We start from the raw sequence: 16,548 nt of genomic DNA on the forward strand, positions 1-16,548 counted from the left end.
TGAACCCAGCCCCCCTGCACATGGCAGGGGCATCATTACAAGGGCAAGCCAGCTTGTGAACCAGTCCAGCAGGCCTCTCCTTCAGAACACCACCACAGGCCCCCACATGTAACAAGTCTACTGATTAAAGAGTGCTCCAAAACATTAGCTTCTGGTAGAAATAGGACCAGGCTTGTTTTGTTTTTTTTTTTTTAAAGATTTTTATTTATTTATTTGACAGAGAGAGACACAGCGAAAGAGGGAACACAAGCAGGGGGAGAGGGAGAGGGAGAAGCAGACTCCCCACTGAGCAGGGAGCCCGATGCGGGGCTCGATCCCAGGACCCTGGGATCATGACCTGAGCTGAAGGCAGACGCTTAACGACTGAGCCACCCAGGCGCCCCTGCTTTTTTTCCTCTTAATTTTTTTAAATTTTTTATTTTTCTATTTCTCATTTTTTTTATTTTTTATGTTTTATTTTATATATTTTTTATTTTTTTCACTTTATCTTTTTTCTTGGTATCAGGCTTATAATTTTTTGTTCATTTGTTCATTTATTTGTTTCTCTCTCTTATTTTTCAGATCAGGCTTATAGTTTTCTGTTTATCTCTTTGTTTGCATTTTTGATCCTTTACCTTTTCTCTTGTCTTGGATCAGGCTTTTTTTTTTCCTCTTGTTTTTTCTGTTTTCTTTTACAGGCTTATCTTGACAAACAAAACAAAGAAAAGCTAGTTACTCCCCACCACAAGAAGGAGGAACTCTGTAGAGGATGGACCAGTGGAAAAGAGCAGCCAAAATGCAACAGCACAGTGTACACAGCATTCACCAGGAACACATGCTGAAGTTTTATTGTTGTTGTTGTTGTTGTTGTTGTCATTGTTTTTCTTTTTCCTTCTTCCTTTCTTTTCTGGACAAAATGATAAGACAGAGAAATTCACCCCAAAAGATGAAGAGGAGGTAGTACTCACTGCCAGGGGTTCAATCAAAATGGATATAAGTAAGATGTCTGAACTAGAATTTAAAACAGCAATTATAAAGATACTAGCTGGGCTTGAAAAAAGCATAGAAGACACTAGAGAAGCCCTCACTGTACAAATAAAAGAATTAAATCTAGTCAGGTTGAAATTAAAAATGTGATAACTGAGACGCAGCCCAAGTGGAGGCCATAAAAAAAGAGGATGAGTGAAACAGAAGAAAGAATCAGTAATATAGAAGATAAAAATGATGCAAAATAAGGAAGTTGAAAAGAAGAAAGAAAACTTATTAGATCAAGAAGGGAGACTTAGAGAACTCAGCGATATCATAAAGTGAAATATTATCCAGATAATATGGGTCCCAGAAGATGAGGAATGGGAGAAAGGGGCAGAAGGTTTATTTGAACAAATTACAGCTGAGAACTTCCCTAATCCAGGGAGGAAAACAGGCATTCAAGTCCAGGAGGCACAGAGAAACACCCTCAAAATCAACAAAAATAGGTCAACTTCAACATATTATAGAGAAGCTTGCAAATTTCAAAGATAAAGAGAAAATACTAAAAGAAGCTGAGGACAAGAGGTCCTTAACCTAAAAGGGAAGACACATAAAGCTGGCAGCAGAACTGTCCACAGAGATCTGGCAGGCCAGAATGGATTGGCATGATTTACTCAGTGTGCTAAATGGGAAAAATACACAGCCAAGAATACTTTACCCAGCAAGGATGTCATTCAGAAGAGAAAAAGAAATAAACAGTTTTCAGGACAAACAAAAATGAAAGGAACTTGGGAACACTAAAAAAGCTCTGCAGGAAATATTAAAGGGGATCCTCTGAACGAAGGCAGAGGCCAAAAGTAACAAAGACCACAAAGGAAGAAAAACAATCTACAGGAACAGTGAACTCAAATTCATATTTTTCAATAATTACTCTGACTCTAAAGGGACTAAATACTCCAATCAAAAGTCATAAGGTATCAAAATGGATTAAAAAGAAAACAACACCCATGGATATGATGCTTATAAGAGACTCATTTTAGACCCAAAGACACCTCCAGATTGAAAGTAAGGGGGATGGAGAAACATTTATCATGCCAATGGACATCAAAAGAAAGATGGAGTAGACATCCATACATCAGACAAACTAGATTTTAAACCAAAAACTATAATAAGAAGAAGGACACTATATCATAATAAAAGTGTCTATCCAACAAGAAGATCTAACAATTGTAAATATTTATGCCCCTAACTTGGGCGCTCCCAAATATATAAACCAATTTACAATGATGTTAAAGAAACTCATTGATAATAATACAGTAATAGTAGAGAACATTAACACCACATTCACGGGAAAGGACAGATCATCTAAGCAGAAGATGAACAAGGAAACAAGCATTCTGAATGACACACTGGACCTGATGGACTTAACAGTATATTCAGAGCATTTCTAAAGCAGCAAAATACACATTCTTCTCAAATGTACATGGAACATTCCCCAGAATAGATCACACACTGGGTCACATATCAAGTCACAACCAGTACAAAAAGACTGAGATTATACCATGCATATTTTCAGAGAACAATGCTATAAAACTTGAAGTCAACCACAAGAAAAAATTTGGAAGGACCACATCACATGGATGATAAAGAGCATACTACTAAAGAATGAATTATTCAAACACAAAATTAAAGAATTTAAAAAATACATGGAATCAAATGAAAATGAAAACATGATAGTTGAAAACCTTTGGGATGCAGCAAAGGTGGTCCTAAGATGGAAATATATAGCAATACAGGCCTTTCTAAAGAAACAAGAAAAGTCTCACATACAAAACCTAACCTTACACTTAAGGGAGCTGGAAAAAGAACAGCAAATAAAGCATAAATCCAGCAGGAGAAGGGAAATAATAAAGATTAGAGCAAAAATCAATGATATAGAAATAAAAAAAAAAAAACAGTAGATCAATGAACTAGGAAGTAGTTCTTTCAAAGAATTAGTAAGATTAATAAACCCCAATCCAGATATATCAAAAATAAAAGAGAAAGGACGCAAATAAATAAAATCTTGAATGAAAAAGGAGAGATCCCAAACAACACCAAAGGAAAAAAAAAACTATCAGAGAATATTATGAGCAAATATATGCCAAAAAATTGGGCAATCTGAAAGAAGTAGACACATTCTTAGAAACATAAACTACCAAAACAGAAAGAGTGAGAAATAGAAAACCTGAACAGGCCTATAACCAGCAAAGAAATTGAATCAGTAATCAAAAATTTCCCAACAAACTAGACTCCAGGGTCAGATGGCTTCCCAGTGGAATTCTACCAAACATTTAAAGAAGAATTAATATCTATTCTTCTCAAACTGTTTCAAAAAATAGAAATGGAAGGAAAACTTTCAAACTCATTCTATGAGACCAGCATTGCCTTGACCCCAAAACCAAACAAAGACCCCACCAAAAAGGAGAATTACAGACCAATATCCCTGATGAACATGAACGCAAAAATTCTCACCAAGTAACTAGCTAATAGGATCCAACAATACATCAAAAGGATTATTTACCATGACCAAGTGGGATTTATTCTTGGGCTGCAGGGGTGGTTCAACATTAGCAAATCAATCCATCTGACACACCACATTAATAAAGAAATGATAAGAACCGTATAATCCTCTCAATAGAAGCAGAAAAAGCATCTGACAAAATACAGCATCCTTTCTTGACAAAAACTATCTGCCAAGTACTGATAGAGGAAACATACCTCAAAATCATAAGAGGGCGCCTGGGTGGCTCAGTTGGTTAAGCGACTGCCTTCGGCTCAGGTCATGATCCTGGAGTCCCTGGATCGAGTCCCGCATCAGACTCCCTGCTCGGCAGGGAGTCTGCTTCTCCCTCTGACCCTAACCCCTCTCATGTGCTCTCTCTCATTCTCTCTCTCTCAAATAAATAAATTAAATCTTTAAAAAAAAAATCATAAGAGCCCATATACAAAAGACTCACAGCAAATATCATCATCAATGGAGAAAAACTAAGAACTTTTCGCCTAAGGTCAGGAATATGACAAGGATGTCTACTCTCACCACTGTTTGTCTACATAGTACTGGATATCCTAGCTGCAGCAATCAGAAAACAAAAACAAATAAAAGGCATCAAAACCAGCAAAAAAAAAAAAAAGGTCAGACTTTCACTCCTCACAGTCAACATGGTACTCTATGTAGTAAACACAAAAGACTCCACCCAAAAATTGCTAGAACTGATACAGGAATTCAGCAAAGTGGTAGGATATAAAATCAATGCACAGAAGTCAGTTGCATTTTTGTACACTAACAATGAAGCAGAAGAATGAGAAATCAAGGAATCGATCCCATTAACAATTGCACCAAAACCCATAAAATACCTAGAAATAAAAGAATTGAAAGAGGCAAAAGATCCTTAGTCTGAAAACTACAGATCAATTATGAAAGAAATTGAGGAAGACACAAAGAAATGGAAAAACATTCCATGCTCATGGATTGGAAGGACAAATAATGTGAAAATGTCTATGCTACCCAAAGCAATCTACATATTCAATGCAATCCCTATCAAATACCATCAGCATTTTTCACAGACCTGGAACAAAAAATCCTAAATTGTATGGACCTATAAAAGACACCAAATAGCCAAAGTAATGTTAATAAAGAAAACCAAAGCTGGAGGCATCACAACTATAGACATCAAGCTGTATTACAAAGCTGTCAGCATCAAGACAGTATGATACTGGCACAAAAACAGACACATAAACCAATGGAATTGAATAGAGAACCCAGAAATGGGCCTTCAAATCTATGGTAAACTAATCTTTGACAAAGCAGCAAAGAATATTCAATGGGAAAAAGACAGTCTTTTCAAAAAGTGGTGTTGGGAAAACTGGACAGCCACATGCAGAAACCAGACTACTTTCTTCTATCATACACAAAAATAAACTCAAAATGGATGAAAGACCTCAATGTGAGACAGGAATCCATCAAAATCCTAGAGAACAGAGGCAGTAACCCCTTTGACCTAGGCCACAACTTCTTGCTAGACATGTCTCCAAAGACAAGGGAAACAAATTCAAAAATGAACTACTGGAACTTCATCAAGATAAAAAGCTTTTGCACGGCAAGGGAAACAGGCTACAAAACTAAAAGGCAAGCTACGGAATGGGAGAAGATATTTGCAAATGTCTTATCAGATAAAAGGCTAGTATCCAAAATCTATAAAGAACCAAACTCAATACCCAAAACAAACAAACAAAAAATCCAGTCAAGAAATGGGCAGAAGACATGAACAGATATTTCTCCAAAGAAGACATACAAATGGCCAACAGACACATGAAAAAATGCTCAACATCACTCATCAGGGAAATACAAATCAAAACCACAATGAGATATCACATCACACCAGTCAGAATGGCTAAAATTAACAAGTCAGGAAAACAGATGTGGGTGAAGATGTGGAGAAAGGGGAACCCTCTTACACTGTTGTTGGGAATGCAAACAGGTGCAGCCACTCTGGAAAACAGTATGAATGTTCCTCAAAAAGTTAAAAATAGAGCTACCCTATGACCCAGCAATTACACTACTAGGTATTTATCCAAAGGATACAAACACAGTGATTTCAAGGGGTACTGTGTTTATAGCAGCAATGTCCACAATAGCCAAAACATGGAAAGAACTGAGATGTCCATCAACAGATGAATGGATAAAGAAGATGTGATATATATTTATAATGAAATATTACTCAGCCATAAAAAGAATGAAATCTTGCCATTTGCAATGATGTGGATGGAGCTAGAAGGTATTATGCTAAGCGAAATAAGCCAGTCAAAGAAAGACAAATACCATATGATTTCACTCAGATGTGGAATTTAAGAAACCAAACAGATGAACACAGGAGGAGGGAAGGAAAAATAAAATGAGATGAAAACAGAGAGGGAGTCAAATCATAAGAGACTCTTAACTCTATGAAACAAACAAGGGTTGTTGGATGGGAAGTGGGTGGGGGAATGGTGTAACTGGATGATGGGCATTAAGGAGGGCACTTGAAGTAATGAGCAGTGGATTGTATGCAACTGAGGAATGGCTACATTCTACCTCTGAAACTAATAATACAGTATACGTTAATTAAACTGAATGTAAAGAAAAAAATTTTTAAAAAGAAAAAAATGAAATGAAAAATCCAATAACTGAGATTCAAACAGGCTTCATTCAATGAACACAAGCCTGGAAGAAGAGGAATGAATAAATGATATAAGGACAAAATAATGGAAAATAATGAAGCTGCACAAAAGAGAAAGCAGAATTATGCAGTATGAAAATAGACTTTGAGAATGCAGAGCCTCCCATGAAATGTAATAACATTCATATTATAGGAATCCCAGAAGAAGAGAGAGAAAATGGGGCAGAAAATTTAAGTAAACAGTATCTGAAAACTTCCCTAACATGGGGAAAGAAACAGACATCCATATCCAGTAGGCACAGAGAACTACCATCAAAATGATCAAAAGCAGGCCAACACCAAGACATACAGTAATTAATTTTGCAAAATTAATGATAATGAAATAATTCCTAAAACCAGCAGGCTAAGAAGACCCTAACTTAGAAGACCCATAAGGCTAACTACAGATTTCTAAGCAGAAACTTGGCAAGCTAGAGGAAAATGGTATGATTTATTCAACAAGCTGAATGGGAAAATATGCAGCCAAGAAAACTCTATCCAGCAAGGCTATCATTCAGAAGAGAAGGAGAGATCAAGAGTTTCCCAGAGAGTCAATCAATCGATCAATCAATAAAGGAGTTCGTGACCACTAAACTACCCCTGCAAGAAATATTAAAGGGGATTGTTTTAGAGGGAAAGAAATCCAAAAGTGACAAAGACTACAATGGAACAGAGAAAATCCCCAGAAACAACAAAATAAGTAATTAAATGGCCCTAAATACATATCTATCAATAATTACTCTGAATGTAAATAGACTAAATGTTCTAATCAAAAGACATAGTGTGTCAGAATGGATTAAAAAACAAGACCCATCTATATGCTGGCTCCAAGAGACTCATTTTTGACATAAAGACACCTGCAGATTTAAAGTGAGGGCATAGAGAAATATTTACCATGCAAATGGAAGTCAAAAGAAAGCCAGAGTAGCAATACTTATATCAGACATGCTAGAGTTTAAACCAAAGACTATACCAAGAGATGAGGAAGGGCACTATATCATAATAAAGGGGACTCTCCAACAAGAAGATCTAACAATTGTCAATATTTAAGCCCTCAACATGGGAGCACCCAAATATATAAAACAACCAATAACAAACATAAGGAACCCATTGATAATAATGCAATAATAATAGGGTACTTTAACACACTCCACTTAAAGCAATGGAAAGATCATCTAAGCAGAAAATCAACAAGGAAACAATGGCTTTGAATGACACACTGGACCAGATGGACTTAACAGATAAATTCAGAACATTCTATCCTAAAGCAGCAAAATACACATTATTTTCAAGTACACATGGGACATTCTCCAGAATAGATCACATGCTAGGTCAAAAATCCGGCTTCAACAAGTACAAAAAAGAATGAGATCATGCCATGCATATTTCTTGACCACAAAGCTATGAAACTAGAAGTCAACCAGAAGAAATTTGGAAATACCACAAATACATAGAGGTTAAAGAACATGTTAAACAATGAATGGGTCAATCAGAAAATTAAAGAAAAAATTTAAAAACACATGAATCCAAATGAAAATGAAAACATGATGTTCTAAAACCTTTGGGATGCAGCAAAAGCGGTCATAAGAGTGAAGTACAGGGGCGCCTGGGTGGCTCAGTCGTTAAGCGTCTGCCTTCGGCTCAGGTCATGGTCCCAGGGTCCTGGGATCAAGCCCCACATCGGGCTCCCTGCTCAGCGGGAAGCCTGCTTCTCTCTCTCCCACTCCCCCTGATTGTGTTCCCTCTCTCGCTGTGTCTCTATCAAATAAATAAATAAAATCTTAAAAAAAAAAAAAAAAGAGTGAAGTACATAGTAATACAGGCCTACCTCAAGATAAAAACTTTTGCACAGTGAAGGCAACAATCAACAAAACTAAAAGGCAGCCTATGGAATGGGCAAATGACATATCTGATAAAATGTTAGCATCCAATATTTATAAAGAACTTACCAACTCAACACCCAAGAAACAAATAATTCAGTTAAAAAATGAGCAGAAGACATGAATAGACATTTTTCCAAAGAAGACATCAAGATGGCTAACAGACACATGAAAAGACAGTCAACATCTCTCATCATCAGGGAAATACAAATCAAAAGCACAATGAGATACCACCTCACACCTGTCAGAACGGCTAAAATTAACAACATAAGAAACAATAGATATTGGCTAGGATGTGGAGAAAGGGGAACCCTCTTGCACTCTTGGTGGGAATGCAAACTGGTGCAGCCACTCTGGAGAATAGTTTGGAGGTTCCTCAAAATGTTAAAAAGAGAGCTACCCTATAATCCAGCAAATGCACTACTAGCTATTCATCCATAGGATACAAAAATACAGATGTGAAAGGATACATGCACCCTGATGTTTATAGCAACAATGTCCACAACAGCCAAACTGGAGAGAGCCCAAATGTCCATCGACTGATCAATGGATAAAGAAGATGAGTTATATACATACAATGGAATATTACTCAGCCATAAAAGAGAATGAAATCTTGCCATTTGCAAAAATGTGGATGGAGCTACAGTGTACTATGCTAGGTGAAATCAGTCAAAGACAAATACCATATGATCTCACATATGTGGAATTTAAGAAACAAAACAGATGAACATATGGGAGGGGGAAAATGAGAGAAGGAAACAAACCATAAGAGACTCTTTATGATACAGAACAAACTGAGGAGTGATGGAGGGAGGTGGGTGGGGAATGGGCTAGATGGGGGATGGGTGTTAAGGACAGCACTTGTTATGATGAGCACTGGGTGTTATATGTAAGTGTTGAACCACTGAATTCTCTTCCTGAAACCAATATTGCAGTGTATGTTAACTAACTACAATTTAAACAAAATCTGAAAAAAAAAGATGAGGGTATGTCAAAGAACCTCCAGGTCATTCAATTCAGAAGTCACAAATTCTGGAGGTTGCAAACCTACATTTTTCAAAGTACTTTCTCAGTCTTGCTTGACAGTGAGAGTCCAAAATAAAAGGACCTCAGAGGGGAGGGGGGTAGAGGGATGGGTTAGCCCAGTGATGGGTATTAAGGAGGGCATGTATTGCAAGGAGCACTGGGTGTTATACGCAATGACTCAGGGAATACTACATCAAAAACTAATGAAGTACTGTATGGTGACTAACATAACATAATAAAAAATAAAATAAGCTCATATGCTCAAAAAGTTTTGCTCAAATGATTTTACACAATGTCTGACACAATAACCCCATATATACAAAACTAACTTTCCCAATAATGCTGCAAAATTTGACATGTGGGTAGGAGAATTGTGAGATGAGTGAAGTAGAAATGTCAGAAAGATCACTGATAGATACCTTTGGTCTTGTGTCTACAACAAACATAAATTGGCTCCCTGGGTTTGTTTGGCTAACAGCCTTTAGCAAGAGTTCATCATCAACACAGCGAGTATATAATCCAGACAAAGTCTGGCTACAACAGCAAATGGCAGCCTGTAAGGAAAAAAACGTGTCAGTTGTTTTATCCCATGCACAGGTGTTCAAACTCCTGCTTGATCTAAGCTTTGGTGAATAGAGGAAGAGGATGAGCCATCTGAGGAGAGTGAAGCAAAAACAGATGTAGCTCTGAAGCCCAAGCATGTCACTGACCTTGGGCTCAGCTTCCTGCTTCTCCTGGCCATGTGGGCTGTGTTACCATAAACTGCTATTCAGAATAGTCTGTTCTTCTAATGGCTAATATTCCCAACCAAGTCTTGGGAAATCCAGACTATCAGAAAATCACATCATGAGTGTTTCCTTAATAAAATTCTATTCTCAATATATATTAGGCTAGTATTTTTTTCTGGAACTGCCCTGCTTTTTACAGTCCCAGTAATATCACCCATAAGCCAGAGGCAGTGGCAACAGAATTCAAGATAAAACAAAGATCAAGACAATCTTAAGGGAACAAGGATCATTCATTTCCAGAGTTAATGAGAAATCAGTGGGCTGGTCTGTTTCAAGCCATTTCAATATTAAAAAAAAAAAAGAATCAATATAAAAACAACATAGCTATTTAGCAAGTATGTGTGGTAATAATTAGTTAATGGACTGCATTACACTTTAGTGTGTTTTTTTTTTAGTAGTCTTCTTTGATGGTTTGACACAAAGACACCCATTTGTATTACTATACTCTTTAGCACTTGAATAGTTGCCTACTTGAGAACTTGACCTTGTTTAACTCTAGACCTCAGAGTGACCACAAGAAGCAAGAACTATTATCCTTTCCTACAGAAGGGGACTCAAACAGAGGAGTAAAGTGCTTGTTCTTACTAGCTTAAATTATATGAAAAGTAGTGAGAAACAATCAAGAACATCTGTGTTCTAGTAGGAGGCACAGTCCCAAAATATCCTATCATACAACTAGCTTCCTTTCATTCAATAACTTCCCATCAAACTGGAGCCTGCAGAGAAGGAAAGAAACAAATAAACACACTAAATGCCACTCGCCATGTGCATAACACTAAAATTTATAAAGTACACATATATTTTCCCCTTATGTGACCCATTTAAAAATCCTCAGAAGTACTAAATTTCAGAGTAGTAACTTGCTTGAGCTCACACAGCTAGTAAGTGGCAGTGATGGGACTTAACCCCCAGTCTTCTAGAGCCAAGTTTAGTTTTCATGAGAGAAGTATGCTCAACTCACATTGTTCTCTTTGTAGAGGCAGGAGAGCACAGGTAAGCCTTCTTCACTTCTGAACTTTGAACTTCCAACCACTGTTCCCAGGGTAACAGATTTAGGAACCACTATTTCAGGAGGGTAGGTACTGCATACCTAAAAGAAAATAAACTAAATTTTTAAAAACTCATTTTCTTTTTTACATTTTGTACTTGCTAGCAACAGGTTGGAACAGCAATCATTCAAGCATTAGCTGTCTGGCATTTATCATCTAGAATCATCATTTCTCAGAAATAGGAACAAAAATATTCTTAGTATAAAAGTTCTTCCAAGTATGCTATTATTTTCTAGAAAGGAAGGTTTTGAGACATATAAGAACAAAATTTACCTTTAGAATACCAAACATCATATGTAGAAATACACACACAGCCCTACCTTGAAATTCCTACACTTGCCTATCAAACAATGTATATTGTAAACAAGTAAAATTTTAAAAATAGACTGAAAAAAATAAATAAAAATAATAAAAATGGATAGATTCAAATATAAGGCAGACAGGTGGAGAAGGAAGAAACATGATTTACTCTTTCTTAAAATGTATTCTGGTTCCTAGTATGCTTGCCTTGAGGGTCTTTAAAATACTAGTCTGGGGGTGGAAGTGCTGACATTTTAGATACACTTACTTTATAAAAAGAATGATATATTTTCTCAAACTTCTTAGCTTTTAGTAGTTGCCAAATTATCTTTCTAAAGAGACTGTGAAAAAATATTGTAACAGCACAGACCTGACATTGCCAAATTAATTCTAATCACCCCTCTAAGTAAAGGACACACTCAAACGTTTGACAATGGATCAAACAAATAAAAATATGAATAGGCAAAAAAATGTTCCAGGTAGATCAGATCAAGAATGCTCTATGTAACTCACTGAAGTCAATGTCCTTGGAATGCAGCACATTTGAAAGAGAAAAAGTTCTCTACCCATGCTCTTAGCTGGACTTAGACTTTGGAGAAGTGGGTCATGCAAACAGAAATAAATGGAGCTTCCATTTCAACTCAGAAGGCGACATGTATTTAAGGTACCAACATAGATATTTCAGACCTCATTTGGGCAACTTAGACACATATTTGAACTGGAAAGAATTCACCTCATTTCTACTTATTCCTGTCAATTATGACTCTAACAAGCCACCTCACAGATGGCCCTGCTAAGTGACAGCTCATCAATCCTCATATCTAGTGGATATTCAAAACTGTGTTACTAGAAAGGCATTACAATTACTGTCTTTTTATGATAATAAAATGCTGGAAATAAAGATCCAACAATTCATAGATACTACTTAAACACCTGTGCAGAAAAGTTATCATTAAAGGTCTGACTACCATCCTTCTAAAGGCCTGCTTGCAAGGATGGACCTTGGCTGGTGCCTGGGAACTTGGATTCTGGAAGCGTTCCCACCATTCCCTAACTGATAAGACTGACTCACTGTGCCTAAACTGTTTGTACAAATAATGTGTTTTATGCTATGCTGAGCACTTGCTTTCCTTCTGGGCATCTGGGACTTTGGTATACACTAGGCAGACAGTGCCTATGTGACCAGCCCCCAATATCCTGGGCACTAATTCTCCAATGAGCTTCCCTAGTAAATAACATTTTTCACATATTGTCACAGTTTGTTGCTAGAGAAATTAAGCATGTCTTATGTGATTACTGGGAGAGAATTCTGAAGCCCATGCCTGGTTTTCTCTGGACTTTGCGTGTTTTCCCTTTGATGAGTTTGTTTTCTATTCTTTTGCTATAATAAATCACAGCCACAAGCATGACGATATGTTGAGTCCAGTGAGTCCTAGTAAATCACTAAACCTGAGGGATGGTCTTGGGGAACCCCAACACATTCCCAGACCTCGATTTTGGCCCAGAGCTCTTTCTTGAGATCCAGACTCTAATACGTGATATCTTTTAATCGCCCTGAACTCAAATCTAAAACTGAAGACACCATGTGTCCCTCTTCTTAAGTTGCTTATCTTGGCTAACATATCCATTACCTTGGTCACCTAAACCAGAAACCTGGGATGCATCTGAGATGCAGGTTTCCTCCCTCTTTATCCCAGCCACATTAATCTGTCACCAGGTTCTTTCAATTTTACCACCTATCTCTTAAAACCATCTCCTCCTCTCCATCTATAGTTATTGCCTTAGTTCGGGTTCTCATCACTTCTCATATCATTCTCCTGCATTCTTAGCTCCAGCAAACCAATTCTCCACACCAATACCAAAGTTATCTTCCTAAAACACAAATACACTCACATTCTTTACTAGATTAAAATACTCTAGTGGCTCCTAACTGTCTTCAGGATAATATTCAGATTTGTTAATTTGGCCACGAAGGTCTTCATGATGTGGCTTCATATCCTGACCTTCTTCCTTCTCTCCCTGTATAAATTAGGATAGATTTTTTTCTCCAGACTATTCCCCAAAGCATCAGGCTGTTTCTGGCTTCCTAGTCTGAATTCCATATCCTTCATCTATGCTCCCATAGCACCCTATGCTTTAGACTATGAGAACTCTGACTCAGTGTCTTAGGTGCAGTAGGTACTTAATAAATGTTTGTTGAATGGCTGAATGTTAAATAAAAAGAAGAGATTATGAGTGATTTTTCTTTTTCCAAAAGCTTGTTTGCTGATATTCTTCTGCCTTGATTAAATGGATCAAAAGGAAAACAACAATGACAAAATTACCTCATAGTTTCTGTTGGCATCTGTTATGGTCCAGTACCTGTTGGGTATTCCCATACGCCCAAAGTCTGATATTGGGTCAATCAATTTCCACCCATTTTCCCTCATCTTTTTTGAGGATTTGGGATTATAAGAAAAAGCATAGAGATCTTCAAGAAATGCTGGAGGAGATAAGCATGAAAACAAAGTAATAATGAGTGAAACTTAAAGAATAACAAATAATGCTTTTAAAAAAAAAAGGCTAGATTTCCTTCTCCTAAAGGGAATGTTTGTCCAAACAGCCCCAGAAAAGGACAACGAGTTGTATACAACACTGGCTTTATGTAAGGAATAAGAACTGGAATATTGCTTTAAAGTCTTCTTTTTAAAATGTTTTAATTTTTTTGTGATATGAATACAAAGTAGGAACATACTTTCTGGCTTCCTGTGAATTGCTGGATAATGGACTAAACCAAAACTTCAGGGTTCCACAGGGTGGGAAAGTGGTCCTTACCAAAAGTTTTTAACTGAGCTTCAGTCATCTAATTGCTATGTTGTTGTTGTTGTTGTTTTTAACATGTTGCAAAGCAATAACAGCGTTCTTGTATTCCACTTGTCGGGTCAAATCCTGCTTTTGACTGATAAATGGCTATTTCTTCTCTCCGTCAACCCCACTTCCTCCCTTCACAAGATGAAACATGCAATCAATAACGCATTTGTTATGTTAATCACCATAAGTAGGGCACCTGGGTGGCTCAGTTGGTTAAGCGACTGCCTTTGGCTCAGGTCATGATCCTGGAGTCCCGGGGTCAAGTCCCGCATCGGGCTCCCTGCTCAGCAGGGAGTCTGCTTCTCCCTCTGACCCTCCCCCCTTTCATGCTCTCTCTATCTCATTCTCTCTCTCAAATAAATAAATAAAATCTTTTAAAAAAATCACCATAAGTACATCATTAGTTTTTGATGACTAACATAATAAAAATAAATAAAGAAAGAAGAGTTAAAACCTAAATAAACAATAAATTTTGCTTGATTTGAAAAAAAAGTAATGCATTTGACCAATTTATGTGGCAACAACTTTTCCAGAGATGGATAGATTCTGCCCATGTCTTATAAGGTATTGGGTTGGCTGACAGTTAAACTCTATCAACAAAATTCCAGCAAATTCTGGGGAAAGGGTGGAGGAAAATGGGAGGGAAAACACAAGAGCATGGAAATTCCACAGATTAAAATCACAGGTGGCTGATTGGTTGGCCACCTAGATATGGGGCTGGGGGGTGAGACGGTGAGATTGGAGGAAAGAAGGATAACTTCATTATTAAGGACTCTGATAAACTGCCCTAGTCTTCTGATTGGAACTGAATGTAGGGGTAGGAATAGTGGGACAAACATAAAGCTTATGAGACAATAGGAAACAAATTTTTCTCCAAAGCAGTCTTCCTGAACTGACGAATAATTTACAAGTTGACACTTAAAAGGAAGGAGGGAGAGAGAAGAAAATAACATCTATTAAACATCTGTATACCAAGTACAGAGTAAAATGCACAAATGCATTTAAGCCTCAAAACAACCCCCATGGGGAACTTATACTATCACTACTTTTTCCAAAAGATTACATGTGTTGGGGCGCCTGGGTGGCTCAGTCGGTTAAGCATCTGCCTTCAGCTCAGGTCATGATCCCAGGGTCCTGGGATAGAGCCCTGCATCAGGCTCCCTGCTCAGCGGGGAGCCTGCTTCTCCCTCTCCCTCTGCCTGCCACTCCCCCTGCTTGTGCAGGCATGTTCTCTCTCTCCCTATGTCAAATAAACAAATAAAATATTTAAAATATTATATGTGTTTTTTAAGTTTTCATTTTAATTCCAGTTAGTTCCAGGTGTACAAAATAGTAATTCAACACTTCCATAAAATATCCGGTGCTCATCATAAGTGTACTCCTTAATCTCCATCATCTGTTTAACCCATCCCCCCACCCTCTCCCCTCTGGTAACCATCAGTTTGTTCTCTATAATTAAGAATCTGTTTCTTGATTTCTTTCTCTCTCTCCCTCTCTCTCTCAGTCTCTCTTTTATTTTTTTCCCTTTCCTTGTTTTGTTTCTTAAATTCCACACATGAGTGAAATCATGGTATTTGTCTTTCTATGATTGACTTATTTCACTAAGCATCATACTCTCTAAGTCCATCCATGTTGTTGCAAATGGCAAGATCTCATTCTTTTTTATGATTGAATAATATTCCATTACTACTTTTAAAGATGAGGAAGCTGAGTTCAGACCTTATACAACTTTCCCAAATACCATGAGGCTGGGAAGTAGCACAGCCCAGATACAAACTCTGTTCTGTTTAATTCCATAACCCATGATCTTTCTATTATGCCATTCTGGGGAAAAAGTTAAAATGGTTTAGACTAAAAGTACTGTCATAACTACCTGGCTGAGAAAGCTTGAGCAGCAAAATTATAAGCCTCATGGCACACAATGTCAGAGTTTAAAACAAAGTGGGCCACCTGGAAGTTCTTGCAGTGAAGGATCAGGGGACAGCCCAGGCTAGTGATGGGCAACTTCTCTACATTGGCAATGTGAAGCAGTGCAATCTACAAAACAGAAAAGAACCAAAATAAATTCACAGACATGCACTAGGTCTATGACTATCAGTGAACCTGACTTTCAGCAACAGTAACGCATACCCAGAGGTAGTCATTTCTACAGCCTACAATCATCCTTTGTAAGGCACAATGGGGTTTCTCACAAACAGAAGTACATAGTGGTAAATCAATAAGAATCAAATTGCAGTGTTATAAAACTTCTCTCTCCCTAGGGATATAAGGTTAATAGGTTTGTGGGGCAATTGACGTGAATTGGCTCAGAATAGATGTCTTCTCCAATACAATGGTGAAGCTTACAATCATAGAATAATTGTCACAGAGGAAAAGAGAACTTTCTTTCATTCTACCAAATCTAATTACAATGATTAATAATTGCTATTTTGCCTTATTGCTCACAAGGTAGTCCATGACCATTAGCTAT

At 37.4% G+C, this 16,548-nt stretch overlaps 1 protein-coding gene across 1 annotated transcript in view; it reads right to left on the reverse strand.

Moving 5' to 3' along the window:
- Nucleotides 1-16,548, reverse strand: part of MTMR8 (myotubularin related protein 8) — a 133,375-nt gene that overhangs the window by 39,971 nt on the left and 76,856 nt on the right. The window contains exons 3-5 of the mRNA XM_032398221.1: nucleotides 13,553-13,710; nucleotides 10,841-10,969; nucleotides 9,511-9,645 (exon numbers count right to left, since the gene is read on the reverse strand). Coding sequence (XP_032254112.1) covers nucleotides 9,511-9,645; nucleotides 10,841-10,969; nucleotides 13,553-13,710 — 422 coding nt within the window. The remainder of the gene's footprint in view (nucleotides 1-9,510; nucleotides 9,646-10,840; nucleotides 10,970-13,552; nucleotides 13,711-16,548) is intronic.

The sequence above is a fragment of the Phoca vitulina genome, unplaced genomic scaffold (genome assembly GCF_004348235.1).
Source record: "Phoca vitulina isolate PV1807 unplaced genomic scaffold, GSC_HSeal_1.0 scaffold112, whole genome shotgun sequence".
Classification (NCBI taxonomy): domain Eukaryota; kingdom Metazoa; phylum Chordata; class Mammalia; order Carnivora; family Phocidae; genus Phoca; species Phoca vitulina.